This window comes from Gamsiella multidivaricata, assembly GCF_025024155.1.
Source record: "Gamsiella multidivaricata strain RSA 2152 chromosome Unknown BC939scaffold_25, whole genome shotgun sequence".
Classification (NCBI taxonomy): Eukaryota; Fungi; Mortierellomycota; class Mortierellomycetes; order Mortierellales; family Mortierellaceae; genus Gamsiella; species Gamsiella multidivaricata.
This window is the reverse complement of record NW_026251733.1, coordinates 113,062-132,593: the sequence shown is the minus strand read 5'-3', so window position 1 is coordinate 132,593 and position 19,532 is coordinate 113,062. Positions and strand designations below refer to the sequence as shown.

Below are 19,532 nucleotides of genomic sequence, written 5' to 3'. Positions count from 1 at the left end.
AACGACACCAAGGACAAAAACATGCATGTCGAACCTTTGATCCATCACTCTTGACACCTCCCATAAAACCAGGATATAACACCATAAGTTTTATCATGACTTTTATGTCTTTGCCAGGACTCAATACTTTCGCTATTACTGAAAGCTCCAATCATTTCAGGACCAAGCATATCTTGACACGTCTGCACACCATCACACTCTTGCCAAACCTGCTCAGAGAAAGGATCGGGACCGTCTAGACTACAATTGTCCGTTCTTTGTCTAATGCTGGATATTTTTTTGTCTACTTTCCCACTTGATTTCAGCCTAAGCAAGTTCAGGACATCAAGCAGTTCCTCGAGATCGCCCGCAGAAAGGACGCCAAGTGTACGTAAAGCGATCCGTCAAAGTGAACGAAATTGGTTCTCGATCATCACAGACGCGCAGCACTGGACAACTGGGACGATCAGCATGCAGGGCGAGCGGACTGAAAAGACAGCTGTTTGGCAGGACAAGGTTATCATTTGCGACTACCGACCATTAGCTCAGGACATACGCTGTGACAATATGGACAGAGTACAGGAAAGCAGCTGTATGGACTTGTAATGTGCGGACCAAATCCCCGCACTAGCTGCCAGCTCAAAACAATCGCCCTGTGTGTTTTTGCGCCTCGTATCTGGACAATCTGGACCGAACTTTACGTGTTGCAACATCGACGGTACACATTTTCGACAACGCATGGAGCAGTCGATACCAAAAGATCTCTACAGATTTGATCACGGAAAGCAATGGCTATTCACAGAGGAGCAATTGATAACATTAGTACTCATATTGCCTGCGACAATCTACATCTCCATATACTGATTTTTGTAGCCGGCCGTATCAAGAAGAACGGCAGCCAGACAAAGTTCAAGGTTCGCTGCTCCCGCTACTTGTACACCCTCGTCATCAACGATGCCGCCAAGGCTGAGAAGCTGAAGCAGTCTCTCCCTCCCAGTAAGTTTAACTTCTTTTTTTTCACGAACGATTTATTGTGCGACGGAGAACAAAGGCGCATCGCCGCTAATTCGTGCTGTACATCTGCATCATCTCTTTTTTTTTTCTTCTTGTAGCCCTCTTGATCGAGACCATCAAGAACTAAGCTTGTGTTCTGCCGCAAAACTGCTTGGAAGAAGTTTAAAAGGAGGAAAGCTGACGAATAAAAAAATGAACCAAAAAAAAAAACATGAGCGGAATTATATAAAAGAATAAACGCGATTGCTAGAACCGCCCGGCTTTGCTTTGCCTTGCCTGGTAATCATGGTAGTCCCGGGTTATATTTTTTTATATGTTTTTATCTCTCGATGGGCTGGAATTGTATGGGACCTGGATATTGCAATGTCGTGTGTATGATGTTAAGTTAAGCGCGTTTTTGGTGTCCCTCTTCCCCTCCCCACCCTCCATCCCCTCCCCTGAATCCAAAATTATATCGCCACGCGCTTATTGCTCGTGATGGCGATGATGATGATGGGGCAAACGGGACTGTGCTCACGAACTCGTTTCTTTCTCAGCTCATCTCCCTTTGGACAGAACGCGCGGTTCCAGCTCTCGACTTTTTTCTTCTTCATCACTATCACCACCACCCTACAGGAATGAAAAGCAGGACAGCTTGACGCATATCGCCTTTTTTTTTTTACTCCCTTCGTTCCTCTCTCGTTCCTCGTATTCAGCCCAACACTTTTATTTTTTTATTTTTTTATTCTTTGGTTCAGGAACCTCCAGCGACAATAAGCATTCCTCTCACAAAAAAAGACGACACAGACTCAGACAAGACATGACGCTTCCGCTTTCAAAGATCCGCGATCTGTCCTTCAAGACGTCGATCTATGGCATTGAAGAACGCATCATCCTCGACATTGGATCCTGTTACATCAAATGCGGACTCTCGGGAGAGGCCCGGCCACGGCATTTCATTTCCATGTTCCTGTCGGACGAAGCCTTGGATGATTATCTGGGCCTGCGACCGAAACACCAGCAGCATTTCGGACACGAGTGCAGTGAAGTCTGTAACGAAAAGTCTAACGCTGCCTGTCATCCCTTGGAGGTAACGAATGTTTCCACGCCCTTTTTTTTTTTTTTTTTTTTTTTCTGTCAAGGCTTTACACTTTTATTCGTTTTTTTTTTTGTGTGTGTGTGTGTATGGCGAACCATTGGGGAGGTCTGCAGTGGGTGTTCTTGTTTTTTTTTATGGTGCACATGATGATAACGAACAACGGAAATGGCTGGCTGACTGTCTAACTGACTGATTGTCTAACTGACTTGACCGACTGACTGAAGGACATGCGTATTCTTCTTGTCTTGACTTAGTACGCAGAATTATACGAACTGGATATGATGCGGAAGAATCACCGTGGACAAACAGAGGAGCAGCGATTTAGGATTCTGGAAGAGCGTCTCTCAGAATACTTATACGATGTCTACTTCAAGTACGTCCGACCCCTTCCTCCCCCCCCCCCCCCCCCCCCCTCCTCCTCCTCCTCCTCTCTCTCCATCTTTGTAGCTCGTTTGGCATCTTACTCTAGGACGCTGTCGATTACTTCATGCAATGCAGGATATTGATGGGTTTGAGTCCGTTTTTTTTTTCTCATTTCTTTGTGGATAGGCACTTGCTGACGGATCCCAAGCAGAGGAAGGTCATTATCTGCGAATCGCCCCTAGCACCCATCGCACTGAAACAAACCATCGCTAAAGTGCTGTTCGAGAAGCTGCAGGTAACACCGTTGACGAAAAAAAAAAAAAAAAAAAAAAGAAAGCATTCTGCTGCTTTGCAAAGTCTCATACTCGCTTTCGTGTATACTCAAAAGTGCTTTCTCACCATCCTTTTTTTTTTTTTTTTTTTCTCGCTTTTACTGTGCCATGGATATATAACATAGGCACCTTCCATTTCGTTTACGAATTCACATCTGCTGGCACTATTGACCACAGGCACCGCAACCGGTCTGGTGATTGACTGTGGGCACCTGGAGACCTCCGTCCTCCCTGTACGTCCGGGTGTCTCACTTCCCACTACGATCATATCTGATTCATTGACAATCATATTCATAATCCTGCCTCCGCATGTTCTTTCGCAACCCTATTTTTTTTTTTTTTTTTATGTATTCCTTAACAGATTTACTCATCCAGGCCAATGACCCCGTTCATCCGCACGACCCCACGAGCCGGGAAATTCCTCTCCCAGCACCTCAAACAACTTCTCCGTGAAAAATGCCCGATCTCACTCGCTGATAACCCAACGGACCTACGCATCATCCCCGAGTCCATGCTCACGAGCGCGTTTCTCGAGACCATCAAGACACGTCTCCTCTTTGCGTCCCCACTCATCGTCAACGCGCGTGACAATGTCGCGGACGAGGAGATGAACAACAACTATCGTGATCTCTCGACCTCGACAGAGGTCCATGTCGAGGTCTGGCTCGAGGAGGAGCAGGCGAGGGGCATCATGGCCATCCCAGGATGGATCCGTGAGAGGGCCAGTGAATGTCTGTTCACGGGGGACGAGGACGCCCAGAGTCTGACGGACGTGATTTTGGAGGCCGTGGCGAAGGCGCCTTCGGATTTGAGACGGCCGTTGGTCAGTTCAATGCTCTTGATCGGAGGGACTGCTCAGCTGCCGAATTTGCAGAGTCGACTGTTGCAGGAGATCAAACGGTCCTTGCAGGTGAACCCACGATGGGCAAAACTGGCCCGTTTGGCGGACTCGGTCAGGTTCTTGGACGATTTGACAGAGGAGGATAAGGCGTCGTTGTCGACGGCGGTCGGATTTGTGGGTGGGGCCACTGCAAGTCGGAGCAGCGGTACCATGATGGACCAGGACCTGCCCACGGCCGCTACGGCTGGAGGTCGTGAGAAAGACAGGAAAAGCTCAAAGGACAAGAAGATCTACCAGAGCAGCGGCAAGGTTTTTATGCCCAATTGTCGCGCCTGGATTGGAGGCTCGTTGATTGGGTCACTCAAGGCTTCAGGGCCAGAGATCTTGAGAGAGAACTTTAATGGCTCCGTCCCAGACTGGTCCACCGCCAGTCTCACGACAGCTCCAGCACAAGGGCAACAAGAAGCCGCTGCGACTCCACCCATCGTTGCCTCGGCCCTTGCTATCTCATACTAGTCAAGTCATTAGCTGAAAAAATATGACCTTTTTTTTTTTGGAATATTTATTTTCTATGGTTCAATATGCACTGCAAGTATTTTTGTTCTTTTTGCTATTTTACAAATGTTTGCGATTAGTGGGGAAAAAAGAGAGCGAGATGGCTATGTATATTGGGAAAAGAAAAGAAAAATGCGGCTCCAAAGGGGATCCCTCGCTTGCTGTTGAGTGTTGAATAGACTCCGGCTCAATGGTGTCCATGCTCCTCAAAAGAAAATTGAATTTTCCCCTTGTCGCTGATAATTCTGTCTCTCCGCTGGATATCTTTCTCTTTTTAAAGTGTGTTGTTGGTTGTTGTACTCCTGCTGTTCACCGCATGCATAACTTATGCAGCAACAATTGCGGGGGGCTGCTGGTGGGCCTCTAGCGTCAATGCCTTCAATGAACGCTGCTGAAGACCTCCGGTGACGGGCAAGAGTGTGTTTCCGACCAAGTACTCATCAACCTCACGAGCGCACTGGCGACCCTCGTTGATGCCCCAAACAATCAAAGACTGACCACGACGGGCATCACCAGCAGCAAAGACGTTGCCAACGCTGGTCTTGTAGCTGCCCTTGGGCGTCTCCACGTTCGAGCGACCGTCGAGCTTAACGCCGACTGCCTTCAAGAGATCGGCCTCTGGGCCCATGAAGCCCATCGAAAGCAAGACCAAGTCAGCCTGGAAGTATTGCTCAGTGCCTGCCATCTCCTTCATCGACCAGCGACCACTGGCATCCTGGGTCCACTCGACGCGGATGGTGTTCAAGCCCTTGACCTTGCCGTTGCCGTCCGATACGAACTCCTTGGTGACGATCGAGTATTCACGAGGATCCTTTCCAAAGTGCGACTGGACCTCAGAGTGACCATAGTCCTGCTTGAAGACACGAGGGAACTGGGGCCATGGGTTGTCCTTGGCACGGGTCGCTGGGGGCTGGGGCAGCAACTCAAAGTTGACGATCGAGGCTGCTCCGTGGCGAAGAGAGGTAGCAATGCAGTCGCATCCCGTATCTCCTCCTCCAATGACAATGACGTGCTTGCCCTTGGCCGAGATGTACTTGCCGTCGTTCAAGTCAGAGTCCAAGAGCGACTGAGTGTTGAGCTGCAAGAACTCCATGGCAAAGTGAATACCATCCAAGTTGCGGTTGGCAATGGGCAGATCACGAGGCCAGGTAGCACCAGTCGCCAGAACCAATGCGTCGTTTGCGTTGCGGATCTCGTTGACGTCATGGGTGACTCCGACGTGGGTGTTGGGAACAAAGTTGATGCCCTCAGCAGCCATAAGATCGATACGGCGCTGGACAATGCCCTTGTCCAACTTCATGTTGGGAATACCGTACATCAAAAGACCTCCGAAGCGGTCGTTACGGTCGTAGACAGTGACCGAGTGACCAGCCTTGTTCAACTGATCAGCAGCAGCCAGACCAGCGGGACCAGATCCGATAATCGCGATCTTCCTGCCGGTGCGGACGCTTGGGGGGCGGGGCTTCATCCAACCCATTTCGAAGCCGCGGTCGATGATGGCGCACTCGATCGACTTGATAGCAACAGGAAGCTCGTTGATACCAAGAACACAAGATCCCTCGCAGGGGGCGGGGCAGACACGGCCAGTAAACTCGGGGAAGTTGTTGGTCATCAACAGACGGTTGAGGGCCTCCTCCCACTGATCCTTGAAGACCAAGTCGTTCCACTTGGGGATGATGTTACCAATGGGGCATCCAGTAGTGTTGCTCTGGCAGAATGGAACACCGCAGTCCATGCAGCGGGCAGCCTGGACCTGGAGCTCGCCGTCAGAGAGACGGGCAGAGATCTCTTTGTAGTCCTTGGTGCGCTTCTTGGGGTTGCGATAAGCATCGCCACGTCTCTTGTATTTCATGAAGCCGCGGACCTTGTCAACCATCTCACTGCGCTTCTTGTAAGTCTCAGTATCGACCATCGAGTCCTCGAGATCGACGAGAGCGGGCTCGTTGGGCTTGGGCTTGGCAGCCAAGGGAGCGGCAGTCAGAACTGGGGTCACGATTTCAGAGCGCTGAGCGGTGGCAGCAGCCAACTTGGCGGCGCGCTGGGCATCCAAGACCTTCTTGTAGTCCGTAGGCATGACCTTGACGATCTTTGGCAGGTACTGGCCCAAGTTCTTGAGGACGCGATCAGCAATGGCAGAGCCGGTGTAGTGGCGGTGGTCCTCCAACGTGTCCTTGAACCAGGCAACCTCCTCCTCGTCGTTGACAGTCTCGAACTGAACCATCTCCATGTTGACCTTGGACTTGAAGTCTCCATTCATATCGAGAACGTAGGCGATACCACCAGACATACCGGCAGCAAAGTTGCGTCCAGTCGAGCCGAGAACAACGACGCGACCTCCAGTCATGTACTCGCATCCGTGATCACCAGTACCCTCAACAACGGCAGTAGCGCCCGAGTTACGAACAGCGAAACGCTCGGCAGCAATACCTCCAAAGAACGCCTTACCGCTGGTGGCACCGTACAAGCAGGTGTTTCCGATAATGACGTTCTCCTCGCTCTTGAAGGTCGAGGTCTTGGGTGGGTAGATGATGAGGCGACCACCGGAAAGACCCTTACCGACATAGTCGTTCGAGTCTCCTTCAAGCTCAATGGTCACACCAGGAGCCAACCAAGCACCGAGCGACTGACCAGCAGAACCCTTGAGGTTGATGTGGATCGTGTCATCGGGGAGACCGCTCTCGCCGTACTTGGTGCTGACGTGGTACGAGATCGTGGTACCGAGGGCACGATCAGTGTTGACGACCTTGCCGTCGAGCTCCACACGCTTGCCAGTGTTCAGGGCATCCTGGGCCTCACTAATGAACTTGTTGTCGAGGCGAGTGTGGTGCATGTGCTCCTGCTTGCGGACCTTGTAGGTGGCGGCACCAGGGCGGAGAGTGAAGGCAGGGGTCAGGATGGGAGACAAATCAATGTTGGCGGTCTTGGGGTTGCGGCGGCTCTCATCGACGCAGAGGACATCGGTGCGTCCAACCATCTCGTTGATGCTGCGGAAACCAAGCTTGGCCATGATGGTACGCAACTCCTCGGCAACATAGTAGAAGAAATTGATGACATGCTCGGGCGAACCAGCGAATTTCTCACGGAGGTAAGGATCCTGGGTAGCAACACCAACAGGGCAGGTGTTCAGGTGGCATTTACGCATCATGGTGCATCCCATGGCGATCAAGGGCGTGGTGGCGAAACCCCATTCCTCAGCACCGAGCAAGCAGGCAATGGCAACATCGCGGCCAGTACGGATCTGACCATCAGTCTGGACGACAACACGTCCACGGAGATCGTTCAAGACCAACGTCTGGTGGGTCTCAGCAAGACCCAGTTCCCAAGGAAGACCGGCATACTTGATACCAGTCCAGCGCGAGGCTCCCGTGCCACCATCGTGACCAGAGATGAGGATGTGGTCGGCTTTGGCCTTGGCAACACCGCTGGCAATGACACCGACACCGACCTCCGAGACCAACTTGACAGAGATTCTGGCGCGAGGGTTAGCAGCCTTGGCGTCGTAAATCAACTGCTTCAGATCCTCAATCGAGTAGATATCGTGATGAGGAGGAGGCGAGATGAGGCCGACGCCAGGAGTCGAGTGACGGGTCTTTCCGATCTCGTCCGAAACCTTGTGGCCACTAGAAAGTCACGATATCAAAAGTCGTTAGAAAAAGATTTCACGTGCTGAACGCAAACTGGAAATCTACTCCACAAATACTTACGGCAATTCACCGCCCTCTCCGGGCTTAGCTCCCTGAGCCATCTTGATCTGGATCTCCTCGGCATCAGAGAGGTAGTACGAGGTGACACCGAAGCGACCCGAGGCAATCTGCTTGATGGCAGAGCGGAGAGAGTCTCCGTTCTCGCGTGGGTTGGAGCGCTCGGGATCCTCTCCTCCCTCTCCAGAGTTGGACTTGCCTCCGATGCGGTTCATGGCAATCGACAAAGTCGAGTGGGCCTCCATGGAGATGGAACCATAACTCATAGCACCAGTACAGAAGCGCTTGCAAATCTCAGTCCAGGGCTCAACCTCATCAACGGGGATGGGCCTAGCCTTTGAGAAATCAAACTCAAGCATGCCACGCAGAGTACAGCTCTTGATCTGCTGGAAAGCATTTTGAGAATAGGCCTCATAAGCGTTGTCGTTCTTGCGACGAACAGCGTCCTGAAGGTTGGCAATACCGTCGGGGTCATTGATGTGAGGAATGGCACCGTTACGCCAGTGATAATCGCCAGACTCGGGGATGCCCTCGATAGCGACGGTCTGGCGCGAAGGCCAGGCACGCTCATGGAGAGCAAAGGCATCCAAGGCAAGGATATCAAAGCCAACACCCTTGATTCTGGAGGCAGTGCCGGCGAACGAGCGGGCAATGACTGGTTCATCGAGGCCCAAGGCTTCGAAGATCTGAGCACCCTTGTAGGACTGCAGTGTCGAGATACCCATCTTGGACATGACCTTCAAAATACCGTTGCTAGTAGCCTTGATGTAGTTCTTGATGAGCTTCTCGGGACCAGCCTCCGAGCGAAGAGAATTCTCACGATACAGCTTGATAATAGCCTCCTGCGCAAGGTAAGGGCAGACTATGGATCATGGAAAATCAATACAGGAAGAAATGTCAGAAATTATAGTTTTCGTGACTATGTACCAACCATAAACCTTCACTTTACAGCTCAATTGAGCAACAACTTACTCATATCAGCACCATATCCAAGGAGGACACAGGCATGGTGGACCTCACGAGCCTCAGCCGTCTCGACGGCGATAGCAACACGAGAACGCTTCTTCTCCCTGACGAGGTAGTGATGAACGCCTCCAGTAGCGATCAAGGAGGAGATAGCAACACGCTCAGGAGAGACACCGCGGTCGGACAGGACGACGATCTTGACACCGTCCTGGATGGCAGCAGAGACCTCCTCGCAGACACGCTCGAGGCATGGAACATATCCGGCAGGGCCGTCGGACTTGAGGAAGGTAATGTCGATCACACGAGTCTTCCAGTCAGCGCGAGTGATGTCAAAGTTTTTGATGGCCTCCATCTCATTCAGGGAAAGGACAGGTGTGGGCAGCTTCAGCTTGTGGCACTGGCTTTGGTCCATCTCCAACAGATTGCCCTCGGGTCCAACATAGCACTCAAGACTCATGACAATCTCCTCGCGGATAGGATCAATGGGAGGGTTGGTGACCTGGGCGAACAGCTGACGGAAATAGTCAAAGATGATCTGGGGCTCAGTCGCGAGACAGGCAAGAGGGGCGTCGTTACCCATGGATCCCAAAGCCTCCTTTCCATCGGTGGTCATGGGCATGAGCAAGAGGTTGAGCTGCTCGATGGTCAGCTTGAAGGCGAGAAGACGAGGATCCTGGGTCAGAGGAACATCATCGACCGACGACATGACGTCGAACTTGGGAGCGTTGGCGACGGCGTCATCGACAGACAACATCTGCTCGTCAACCCACTGGCGGAAGTTCTGGCGGGAAGCGATCGACAGCTTGAGCTCGCGATCGTCGACAACACGACCCTCCAAGGTATCAACCAGAAGCATCTTTCCGGGCTGGAGACGGCCCTTCTCAAGAATGCGTTCAGGGGCGATGTTGATGGTACCAACCTCGGAAGCACAGATCATCAAGCCATCGGTGGTCTTGTAGAAGCGGCAGGGACGGAGACCGTTTCTGTCCAAAGAAGCACCGCAGTAGCGACCGTCCGAGAAGGTCATGAGGGCTGCATGATATCGTGATTAAATAGGATAGCTATCTGTTAGTCGTTCATGTTTGATAGATAAGACAGACAGGAAATGCTAGCAATTGTTGGAGATAGCATGAGACTTACCAGGACCGTCATAGGCCTCCATGAGACAGGCAGCCCATTCGTACCAAGCCTTCTTCTCGGGCTCCATGTTGGCATTTGACTGCCATGCCTCGGGCAACATCATCATGATGGCCTCGGGGAGGGTGAGGACACCGTTGACGACAAGCAACTCGAGGACGTTGTCAAAGGCGGAGGAGTCGGAGCCGCCCTCCTCAATGATGGGGAACAACTTTTGGAGATCGTTGCCAAAGTAGTCCGAGTGCATGACACCCTCGCGGGCGCGCATCCAGTTCTTGTTACCGCGAAGGGTGTTGATCTCACCTGTAGATAAAGGGGAGGGATAGAAAGGGATTTTTAGATTAGTGTGATTGAATTGAAAGCTGTTGGAGTGATTTCATAGGTGGATCGAGTGAGGGCAAGTGTCACATGGGAGCAAACAGAGCGTTTGGCGAGCCCACATAATGCGGTGTGCGGTGTGCTTCGGAAACATTGCCTCCCCGCGCAAAGAGATAAGATGCGTGGATGTGATTGGCCAATGCGAATAAGTAGTCTTAGGAGAATTACGTTGAATTGAACCTTAATGCGGCTAGTCACCCTTCTCTCCGACCCCCCTTGCAGCGCGCGTGGCAAGTCTTCTTTCTGCGAGGCCGTATAAGGCTGGAAAGTTTGGAACCGCTGCATCGTGTGGGGAGTGGCCACAACCGAAAATACAAAACACGACCACACACTTGCAAATGCCATCCCGCATCATATGCACCATATACAGAGGGAGGGGAAAAGGGAAAAAAGAGCCGACCCAGACAGGCAAACAAGGCAAATCGAACAAAAAAAAACATCCAAATTACTCATAACGATAATCTTGAGCCATGTCCTCGCTCCCATGCACACCATCCATGTACCGTGCTATGCCCCACATTCACACACTCACACACTCAACAGTCGTCATTCCATTCCATAAACAAAACACACGGAGAAAGAATGCTTACCGTTATGAGCAGCCCATCGCATGGGCTGGGCACGATCCCAGGAGGGGAAGGTGTTTGTCGAGAAACGGGAGTGGACCAGGGCAAAGTGGGTCAGGTACTTGTGGTTCTGCAAATCGTAGAAAAAGTCGTACACCTGAACGGGCGAAAGCTGACCCTTGTAGACAATGTTCTGGTTCGAAAGGGAGCAGATATAGAACCAGTTCTTGAGGGTGATCGCATGAGTGGCCTGCTTCCTCAACAGATAGAGCTGGCGCTGGAAGCGCTTGTTATCAAAGGCGTGGTGGACAGCAGGGTCGAGGATGACAAAAGGTTGCTGGATCGAGGGCTCCTTGGACTTTGCAGAGGGTCCGAGGATGGAGTTATCGACGGGGACGATACGCCAGCCAAGAACCTTGAGTCCGTTCTGCTGAGCGATAGACTCAAAGATGGATTTCTGCTCGTGCACATGAGGTTCGTCAGGTCGGAGGAAGACGTTTCCGACGGCGTACTCGCCTTGTGCGGGCAGGGTGATGTTGAGACGGTGGGCCTCTTCCATCATGAAGGTGTGGGGCATGCCAGTCATGACACCGGCACCATCACCGTCGCGTGGATCAGCAGAGGTGGCACCACGATGGGTCTAAGAAAAAGGAAGTCCATGTATGACGGGAAATGAAAAGAGGGAGAGGGGGGGGGGTGTAAGTACGATGTACAAACCAAGCACACGAGAGCATTAAAAAAGAGAAATGGTGGCGCAAGAGATGACGATGGAAATGAAACGTACCATGTTGCAGAGAATGCTGGAGGCATCCTTGAGGATGCGGTGCGAGTGCTCGCCCTTGATGTTGGCGATGAAGCCGACACCGCAGGAGTCCTTCTCGTTCTCGGGATCGTAGAGACCCTGGGCGACGGGGAGGGCACCAGCCCAGGAGCTGTTGCTCTCGACGTTGTTCTTGTTCATGAAGTCTTCCATTTTTGTTTACGAAGCGAGAGAAGCGGGGGAAAAGAGTAAAAGAGTGGGGGGTGTCTGGGGTGGGGATGCTACTGATGTTGCTTAAGGAAGAGGAGATGGTACAGGCGAGGTCGACAGCGACAGATGAATACAAGACTGGGGGGAGTAATTAATACAAGGTATGGATGGCTAAGCAGAGGAGATGAAGAGGGATCGATCCGACTTGTAATACAAAAAAGAGGTGAGCAGTCTCTTTGAGGGTATTATGGAAAGTTGGATGTAGCTTTTAGGGGAGGATTGTACAAGGAAAGAAAGAATGAAAGAAAGAAAGAAGAAAGAAGTACAGGCAAAGTAAAGACGAGAAGAAAGAAAGAGAGAGAGAGAGAGGGAGGAGTGGGAGGGAGAAGCAAGCAGCAGTGGCAATGAAGAAGGAAGGAAGAGAAAGAGGAAAAAAAAGACCGAGGCAGGGCAATGTCGAGGGCCGAGGTTTATATACTTTCCGAGACACCCTCTGTGCAACGCAGCGCGGGGGACAGAGGGACAGCCACAGCGATGAGTCGGGTTTTCTTTTGCTGATTATCTCAGAGGAGGTGCTCTACTGGTCCTGGAAGCACCAAACAAAATCTACCTGCATCTGCACACACACTCAACACTCATACACTCATACACTCGGCCACTGTGCGTCCACCCATCCCCTCCTTGCTTCCCGTGCGTGCGCTGCATCCTCTTCCCTCTCTCCTCCCCCCCACTGCACTGGTGGTGGGGAAGAACACTGCCGAGGCATACAACGCGACATGGAGAGAGAGAGAGGGAGATCGAAGAGGGGAGGAGGATCGACCCGCTTTTTTTTTCTTTTATTATTTCTTCGGATGTATCGATAGTATTGGATAGAATAGTATAGCACAACTCAATACCGTGAAATAGAGTTTGGGTTCAGAGTTCAAGGTTCTGCTGCGATTTGCTATGTCAAGGTGCCAAATCCATATCGGACCAAAGGGAGACGAAAAGAGAGATTTCCATATGAAAGAGGACGATTATATTTCCCCCTCTCTCCCCCCTTAGTGCACAAGAGACATAATTAAACTTTCCGGCTGGCTCATGGACAGCACACACATCCCACCGTCACCCACCCTGATTCCTCTCGATCCGCGCTATCTGTCCTAGTCCTAGTGTAGTCCTAGTGTAAAAAATGCAACCCGGGCAACTTTGCCCTTCCTCAGAACCAGTGGATAGGTTGGACAACAAAGACAACAACAACAAAAACAATAACAAACGAACACACACACCTTATGAGGCAAGCAAGTAGGATCACGGACTACGCGCACTCTCGGATCCTCCTTCTCACTTCCTCGTCATAGGTAGGCTGGTACTCTCTCCTACATTGTGTGATACGATTTCATCTTGCATTAGCCTGGTGTATCCCTCTTTATTATTTACAATGTCCTCCCTGTCCATGCTCGATCCAAATGCCTTTGCTTTCTTGCTGTCTCGATGGAGGGGAGGGGGAGAGGGGAAGGAGAGCGAATGAGGGGATCAGTCGAGGATGCGTAGTAGTAGCAGGCAGGCAAGCAGGCGGTGGGCAAGCGGATAGGTTCGCTGGCCGTGACTGTGGAGATAACCCTCTTCCGTCCGAGAGAAGGAAGGGGGGCTGGCAAGCACTGCTCGCCCTGGATGACTGACTGCCTGACTGCGGTCCTCGGCGGTGGCACACAGTGGACAGGGGGAGATAGAAGGGCGAACCTTAAAAAGGCAAAGCTGCACTATCATTTCGTCCAACCACGCAGCCATCGATATCGGTCGCACAGTCTATTCTGAGTGAGCGAAGGAAGATATCGGAATCAAACCGCCCCTGTCACCCTCCATCTCCTTCCCCTCCCTCCTTGATTCATGTACACGCGTACGTGGATCGGCACACACATACACACACCTCCATCCGCCATCGTAGACTACACACCCACGCTGGCCCCCACATGCTCTCTCCGTGATAGATCATCGCGCATCCTTCTTCAGGCCCCTTCGCATTTTGCAGTAAATGAAACTGGTTCCCTTGCTATGGTTGATTCCGCTACCTCATTTCATCTCTCATTTGCTTATATCTCTACTGCTCTCTTAGATCCAACCCCTGCAACCATTCGCTCTACTGCGTTACTGGCGACTCTATCCGAACGCTCTACTTCGTCCACAGCCACGAGCTGTGTTTCTCGCGTATATCCCTGGGGCGGCTACGGGGAGTCAATCACCGGATCTGCCCCCCCCAGATCCATGGACTATCGATTATTTCGCCACTAACCTTCTCATATTCATCTAGTCAGTATAGTCCGGAACACTAACTGCATAACGTGTCACCTCGTTTTCGTACCACTTGCACTTGGGCATTTACGGGTGGAGAAGTAAAAAAAAAGGTGGCGAAGGGTCTGATGATAGGGGAATAACATTTACTCCCCACTTTGTTTCTCTTGGCCAGGCACCCTTTTCTTTTTTTTTTACGTTTGCTCCGAGAATCCGGAAACTAAACCCGGCTGTATGGGACACCACGGACCCACAAGGGGAGAGGTGGGTATCAGGAAGCGGCGACGACAGGGTCGGACAAGAGACGGCTGGGGCAATCTTATAGAGGGGGTGGGGTGGGAAAGTAGGGTGACCACTCTTCAATGACGGCCGAATCTCGCTACACAGCATAGGATACGTGGGGCCACACGATATTCGGAAGCACACTTTGCCGTGGAGAGCGCGGGCGCGTGGCAGATGCATGAATTTCCGAGGGCAAAGGTGCATCATCTTTTTTTTTGTTTTCCTACCTTATGTAAACGAACGTCTACTCTTGCTTTCTTTCATCTCTTTTTTTTTTTTTTTTTTTTTTTTCGGACATCTCGCATGGTTTCCTCCCACTGTGCCATCCAAAGCAAGATAAGAATCTTTTACCCCGCTTGTAAATGACAAGGGCCTCCCACATGACGTTTAATTTTAATTTTTTTTTTATTGCAGGGCATAGGAGGAAATAGATGAGAGGGTTACATACTGGCCTTCCGACCGCAAGTCCTTATCTTCATAGATTTCCATAGGTGCATTCTTTGATCGCCATTCCATCAGCAGGTACTGTAAAAAAAAAAAAGGGAGAAATGATTTGTCTGTTGTTGTTTTTTTTTTGCGATGTGGAGCAGATAAGGATACCACCGCCCCCCCCCCCTGCTGCTCTCTCTAAGCAAAATCCGATAAAAACGAAACCCAAGACAGGAACATAGTTTGCAGACCCACACATCGATTGCCCATTTGTAGTATTGGCAGATGCTGCACCTCTCAGGACTGGCTGATCTGCAACAAAAGTCATGTGGATGACAGGAAACCCTTGGTGGCTATAAAAAAATAAAAAATAAAAATGAATCAAACAAACACCATACCGCTGGCTCATTATTAGTACGGTCTAGGATCAGGATATGTATGTACTGTACGTACGGTGTCATCACTGACTAACGCTATCGAGATACCACGGCACATGGCGCGCCGCACCTCTGGTCGAAGTATCAGATAGAAATGGAACATAAATATATTATTATTATTATTATTCACGCAAGAAAGCGGAGCTCGGTCATTTCTTATCTTGATTGATTCTACGCGAAGTAAAACCTGTCAGTGGTGAAAAAGGGCGCTAGCCTAGCTATGGCTGCCAAAGAGAGAAGTGTTTTCTGACTTTTTTTTTATCAAAAATGAAATCCGCCCAGCCCATCGGGAAATCACAGATGAAGAGACCGATTGCATTATCAGGGTTGCACAAGGTTAGGGTGTCATCCTGCTTGGATACTCCTTTTATTCGCTGGTCCCTGAATTATCATGGTCCAAATCATGGTTATCATAGACTACCCTGGCTCTCCTTCGACACGTTGTCGTTTTGTTTGTTGTGGCCACAGCTCCTTACTCTTTTACCCCACACGACAGCACCGAGGTTGCATGTCAACAACAATAAAAAAAACTTCGAGTGTCTAAACACATGTTAGCGAATAAGTAGATCGATACCGCAATATTTTCATTCTCAGTGGTTTTTTTTTTTTTGGCAGAGCCAAACCGGGAAGACATGCCGAAGTGGACTGGCCATTACGATCCAACGTTGTCCAAACAGTGGATGGACACCTTCTCAGACAACATAGTGGTTTTCTATCCTGTCCTTTTGATTCCCGCTCTTGCACTCATCTCCTCACAGTGCATCCAGCATATCGGACATGTCTTTGATGTATACAACAAAATGGGCCGACGCTTGCTCTCTACGTGCCTCCATCGTTATCGATTTTCCTCATGCTGTTTGCATCCTACGTGCTTGCTTAACACCACGCTTCTATGGTCCCTGTTCGCCTAATAATCTGCAAAGCTTCTTTTCGCTTAATTCCGCATTCTTTCATTCTTTGAACCCGTGTCGCCCAAATGCCATAGGACTTTGTCGAGACCCCTGTTATCTAGATGAATACATCCCGAAAAAAAAAATACTTGTCAATATGAATCTCTTCTGTGTCATTGTTTGTCATGGAGGGTGCAGCTTCATTTCGTAGGAAAGAGTCATAACGAACGTAGCTTATTCGTCTTTTTTCAACCTCGGAGGATCCAGGAATGTCGATCTTGGATGAATATGTCTCAATATGTCAACCATGAAGAAACATGCATGCTGTTCTGTCTACAGAAAAAAAAAAAAGAGTTCTTCCCCGTGACATGACTGTACGCGCAAAACTTATTTTTTTTCCAGCCGTAGACAAAAACGCGTCTAGGGTTTCGGAGTTCGCGACAGCTGCCCTTTGACTTCAATATCCATAAAATGAAAAAACCATAGAGGATAGGTACTCACACACAAATGCAACATAATACCGCAGTACCTCAATCTCTTGCTCTAGGGAATACGGACAACCCCTCTAGAATAAGGTGGACTAAAAAAAAAAAAAAAAAAAAAAGTGAAAGAGGATTACAACCCACTTTGAACAGACGCCTGTAATATCAAAAAGAGTTTGATCCGCGCAGGCATGCACAAGTATCGGTAGATGCCACAATGCTGACAAAAGAATGAAAAAGCTAGTGTGGATCACGGGATGGATAGGTTATCCTATGTTTGCTACTGATAATAAAATGAAACGTAGAGCGGATCTACAGCATGATAAGACAAGACGCGTGCGTTGTAGGGAGGTCTCCACGATACGATGCCTTGTGGCTATTATAATTTTTTTTTTTAAAAAAAAAAAAAACCACGCGCACGCGCCCATTCCCTGGAATATGATTCGTGAGCTTTCTTGCTCTCACCATGCCCACCTTCACAGGACGTGCGTGCTTTGCCAACGGAATCGCAAGGTACAAATTCTGGTGAGATAAATAGTTTTTTATTCACTAACCAACAAAATCCACAAGCAACCCGCCCGGGAGGACCATGAGCAATTCTGGGTACATTTAGATAATTCCTGTCAATTTTCTCCGCACAAATACACGTCTCTTAATCCATCCCGACCTTTCTTTTTCTCTTCTCACTGTTCTTTGTTCAATTTGTACGAGGTTTCCGAGCTGGGCTCATGTTGGAGCGAGTCATGTTAAAGTTGATGGATGCTCACAAGTATTCATAAGAATAATGGCGGTATGAGACAGAGAGCCACTTGAGTCTGCTGAACGCCCAAACCTCGATCATTCTTTCGTTCAGCCCAGCATTTAGACTTACATTTAGCTCCCTCGTTTTTTTTTTTTTTTTGGACAGCTGAACCTCAGTCAGATCAGCCGGGGTTTGAAGGACAAACTGTGCACCTCGCAACCCATTGCACTTTTTCGGGCAAAAAGATAATAAGAAAAGCTCTCTAAAAATACCCTTCGATTTTTTTTGTCCATCCTCCTATCCTTGCGCAGACTCTCCGAAAGAGGGGGAGGGGGGGATACAAGGCGCAAGGCGCAAGGCGTAAAATCACAGTTCATGTGTTAGTCTAGCACAAATACCCTACAATTCTGCACCGTTTCTAGCGCCTCGAGAGATACGCCCGTCCGCTGTACTCGCTATGTATGCCCTTTGTACGATGACCGACCAAGCTCTTCATGCGTCCTATTTTTGTCGCCGGCGTCAACATAAACACACACACCTCCCACCATTCACATGAGGGTGGGGGAAATGGTCTACAAGAGAATCTTGTGTTCCCAACTAAGAGAACATATTACATGAATGGCAAAATGATTCTTGGTAAACAAAGGGACACTGAGAAGACACCCAGAAAGAGCAATTAGAGCCCGCCTGCCGTGGAGGAGGACGAAGACGAGGAGTGGGGGGGAGGGTTTGTGCCTTCATTTGGTTCCTCTTGAACCTTCTGACAAAAAAAACGAAGAACAAAAACAGCCAAAGGCATGTGTCCAGCTCGGTGAAGATGTATAAAACCCCTCCTTTCGCTTTTTCGTCCCTTTGATCATTTAATTTTACATCCAAACCCTTACCTACCGTCGATCCTATTTACCTCGACTTCTTTTTTTTTATTATCTCGCTAACTACACATTCCGCACGCATCTCAGGCCACCTACGACCCTGAACATTCCACACCACCACTAATTTTACGCCCGATCCTTCGATTATACCCACCCCTCTCACAACTGAAGTGTCAATATATAAAGAATAAAAATAAAAAAAATGCGCGCCTCAACCACGACTACATTCCTCGCCGCATCCGCCGCTCTGATGGCCATCGGTACCTCGGCCCAGGGTCAAATCGCATCGCTCGACTCGGATTCCAACTACTGCTTCTTCCTCCCACCTATGGCCGGTGGAGACATTGCCGCCAACGAAGACTCTGCCATCGCCTTCTGTAACCAGGCCAACCCCAAAGCTCCCGGCGCCAAGGTCTTCCCCGACGGCTTTGTCCTCTCCGCCCACTGGGCCACCGGTGATGGATGGGTCCAGATCACTGTAAGCACGAACGGAAAATCGATATCAAATACTTGATTTGGATACTTCTTTTGTTTGTCTTGAAATCCCTTCGCGCTAATACCCTGACCCTCCCCAACCATTCCCTTTTCTTTCTAATTCCCAGGGCCAAATCGACCCCACAAAGTACAACCTCAACCCTTGCGACCAAGGCGGTCAATACGACATCCGCGCCCCCGTCGGAGCTTCTTGTGCCGGTTACAGCGCCTTCGTGAACGTTATCGAGCCCTATGACGGCGTCTACGGCATGAGATGTTGCCAGAACTCTGCCGACTGCAACGTTCGCCAATCCACCTATGGCGTCCGTGTTATTTTCGGTGCCCAATATGACTACTCGGGTCCTCGTGCTGATGGTCCCTTGCCCGCCTCCCTGACCTGCGTCGACGGTCAGCCCGGGAACGGCACTGTGTCCCCCTCCTCTGGAGTCGTCAGCCCCACGGCTTCCGTCTCTTCTCCGGTGACGTCCGTTAGTGGTGCCACAACCGCGACCGCGACCGCGGCACCGACGACGAGCGCACCCGCTGCGGCGGCCTCTGGTTCGACCACGGGCTCTGCTCCAAAGGCAACCACCACCCCTAGTGCTGGATCGACCAACCGGGTCATTATGGCTACCACTGCGCTCCTGGCCACTGCCGTCGGTCTTTTCTTTGCTTAAACATCTTATTCTCTAGTAACAAATATACTCTAATTCCTAATACACGTTATATAATCATGTTCATCTACAGGGGAGGGGGGAAGTTTTTTTTTTTTT

The 19,532-nt window shown here is 50.2% G+C and overlaps 4 protein-coding genes across 4 annotated transcripts; 3 read left to right on the top strand and 1 right to left on the bottom strand.

The window, feature by feature from the left end:
* Window positions 1-302: 302 nt before the first annotated feature.
* Window positions 303-977, top strand: BC939DRAFT_386795 (60S ribosomal protein L38; the record flags this gene model as incomplete). Its single annotated transcript, XM_051551828.1, has 2 exons — window positions 303-366; window positions 853-977. Coding segments are annotated over 2 exons (189 nt in total), but the record flags the coding sequence as incomplete, so codon positions are not given.
* Window positions 978-1,425: 448 nt separating this feature from the next.
* On the top strand, window positions 1,426-4,162 carry BC939DRAFT_448456 (actin-domain-containing protein). Its single transcript, XM_051555228.1, has 5 exons — window positions 1,426-2,062; window positions 2,326-2,444; window positions 2,621-2,729; window positions 2,892-2,999; window positions 3,128-4,162. Exons 1-5 carry the CDS (start codon window positions 1,793-1,795, stop codon window positions 4,121-4,123), a joined length of 1,602 nt encoding a protein of 533 aa, XP_051413220.1. The 5' UTR covers window positions 1,426-1,792; the 3' UTR covers window positions 4,124-4,162.
* BC939DRAFT_448452 (uncharacterized protein) lies at window positions 4,163-12,301 on the bottom strand. The gene is made up of 6 exons (XM_051555227.1): window positions 11,695-12,301; window positions 10,935-11,550; window positions 9,970-10,269; window positions 8,836-9,861; window positions 7,867-8,725; window positions 4,163-7,782 (listed from the first exon to the last, which is right to left on the bottom strand). Exons 1-6 carry the CDS (start codon window positions 11,881-11,883, stop codon window positions 4,488-4,490), a joined length of 6,285 nt encoding a protein of 2,094 aa, XP_051413219.1. The 5' UTR covers window positions 11,884-12,301; the 3' UTR covers window positions 4,163-4,487.
* Window positions 12,302-18,508: 6,207 nt separating this feature from the next.
* On the top strand, window positions 18,509-19,112 carry BC939DRAFT_386935 (uncharacterized protein; the record flags this gene model as incomplete). The annotated part of the gene is made up of 2 exons (XM_051551830.1): window positions 18,509-18,763; window positions 18,888-19,112. Coding segments are annotated over 2 exons (480 nt in total), but the record flags the coding sequence as incomplete, so codon positions are not given.
* Window positions 19,113-19,532: the final 420 nt, after the last annotated feature.

Coding starts and splice junctions, on each gene's coding strand:
- BC939DRAFT_448456 (XM_051555228.1), top strand. CDS start 1,793: ATGACGCTTCCGCTTTCAAAGATCCGCGATCTGTCCTTCAAGACGTCG. Junction 2,730..2,891: donor TGCTGTTCGAGAAGCTGCAG/GTAACACCGTTG, acceptor TATATAACATAG/GCACCTTCCATTTCGTTTAC. Junction 3,000..3,127: donor TGGAGACCTCCGTCCTCCCT/GTACGTCCGGGT, acceptor ATTCCTTAACAG/ATTTACTCATCCAGGCCAAT.
- BC939DRAFT_448452 (XM_051555227.1), bottom strand. CDS start 11,883: ATGGAAGACTTCATGAACAAGAACAACGTCGAGAGCAACAGCTCCTGG. Junction 11,551..11,694: donor CCAGCATTCTCTGCAACATG/GTACGTTTCATT, acceptor CCTTTTTCTTAG/ACCCATCGTGGTGCCACCTC. Junction 9,862..9,969: donor GGAGGCCTATGACGGTCCTG/GTAAGTCTCATG, acceptor GATATCATGCAG/CCCTCATGACCTTCTCGGAC.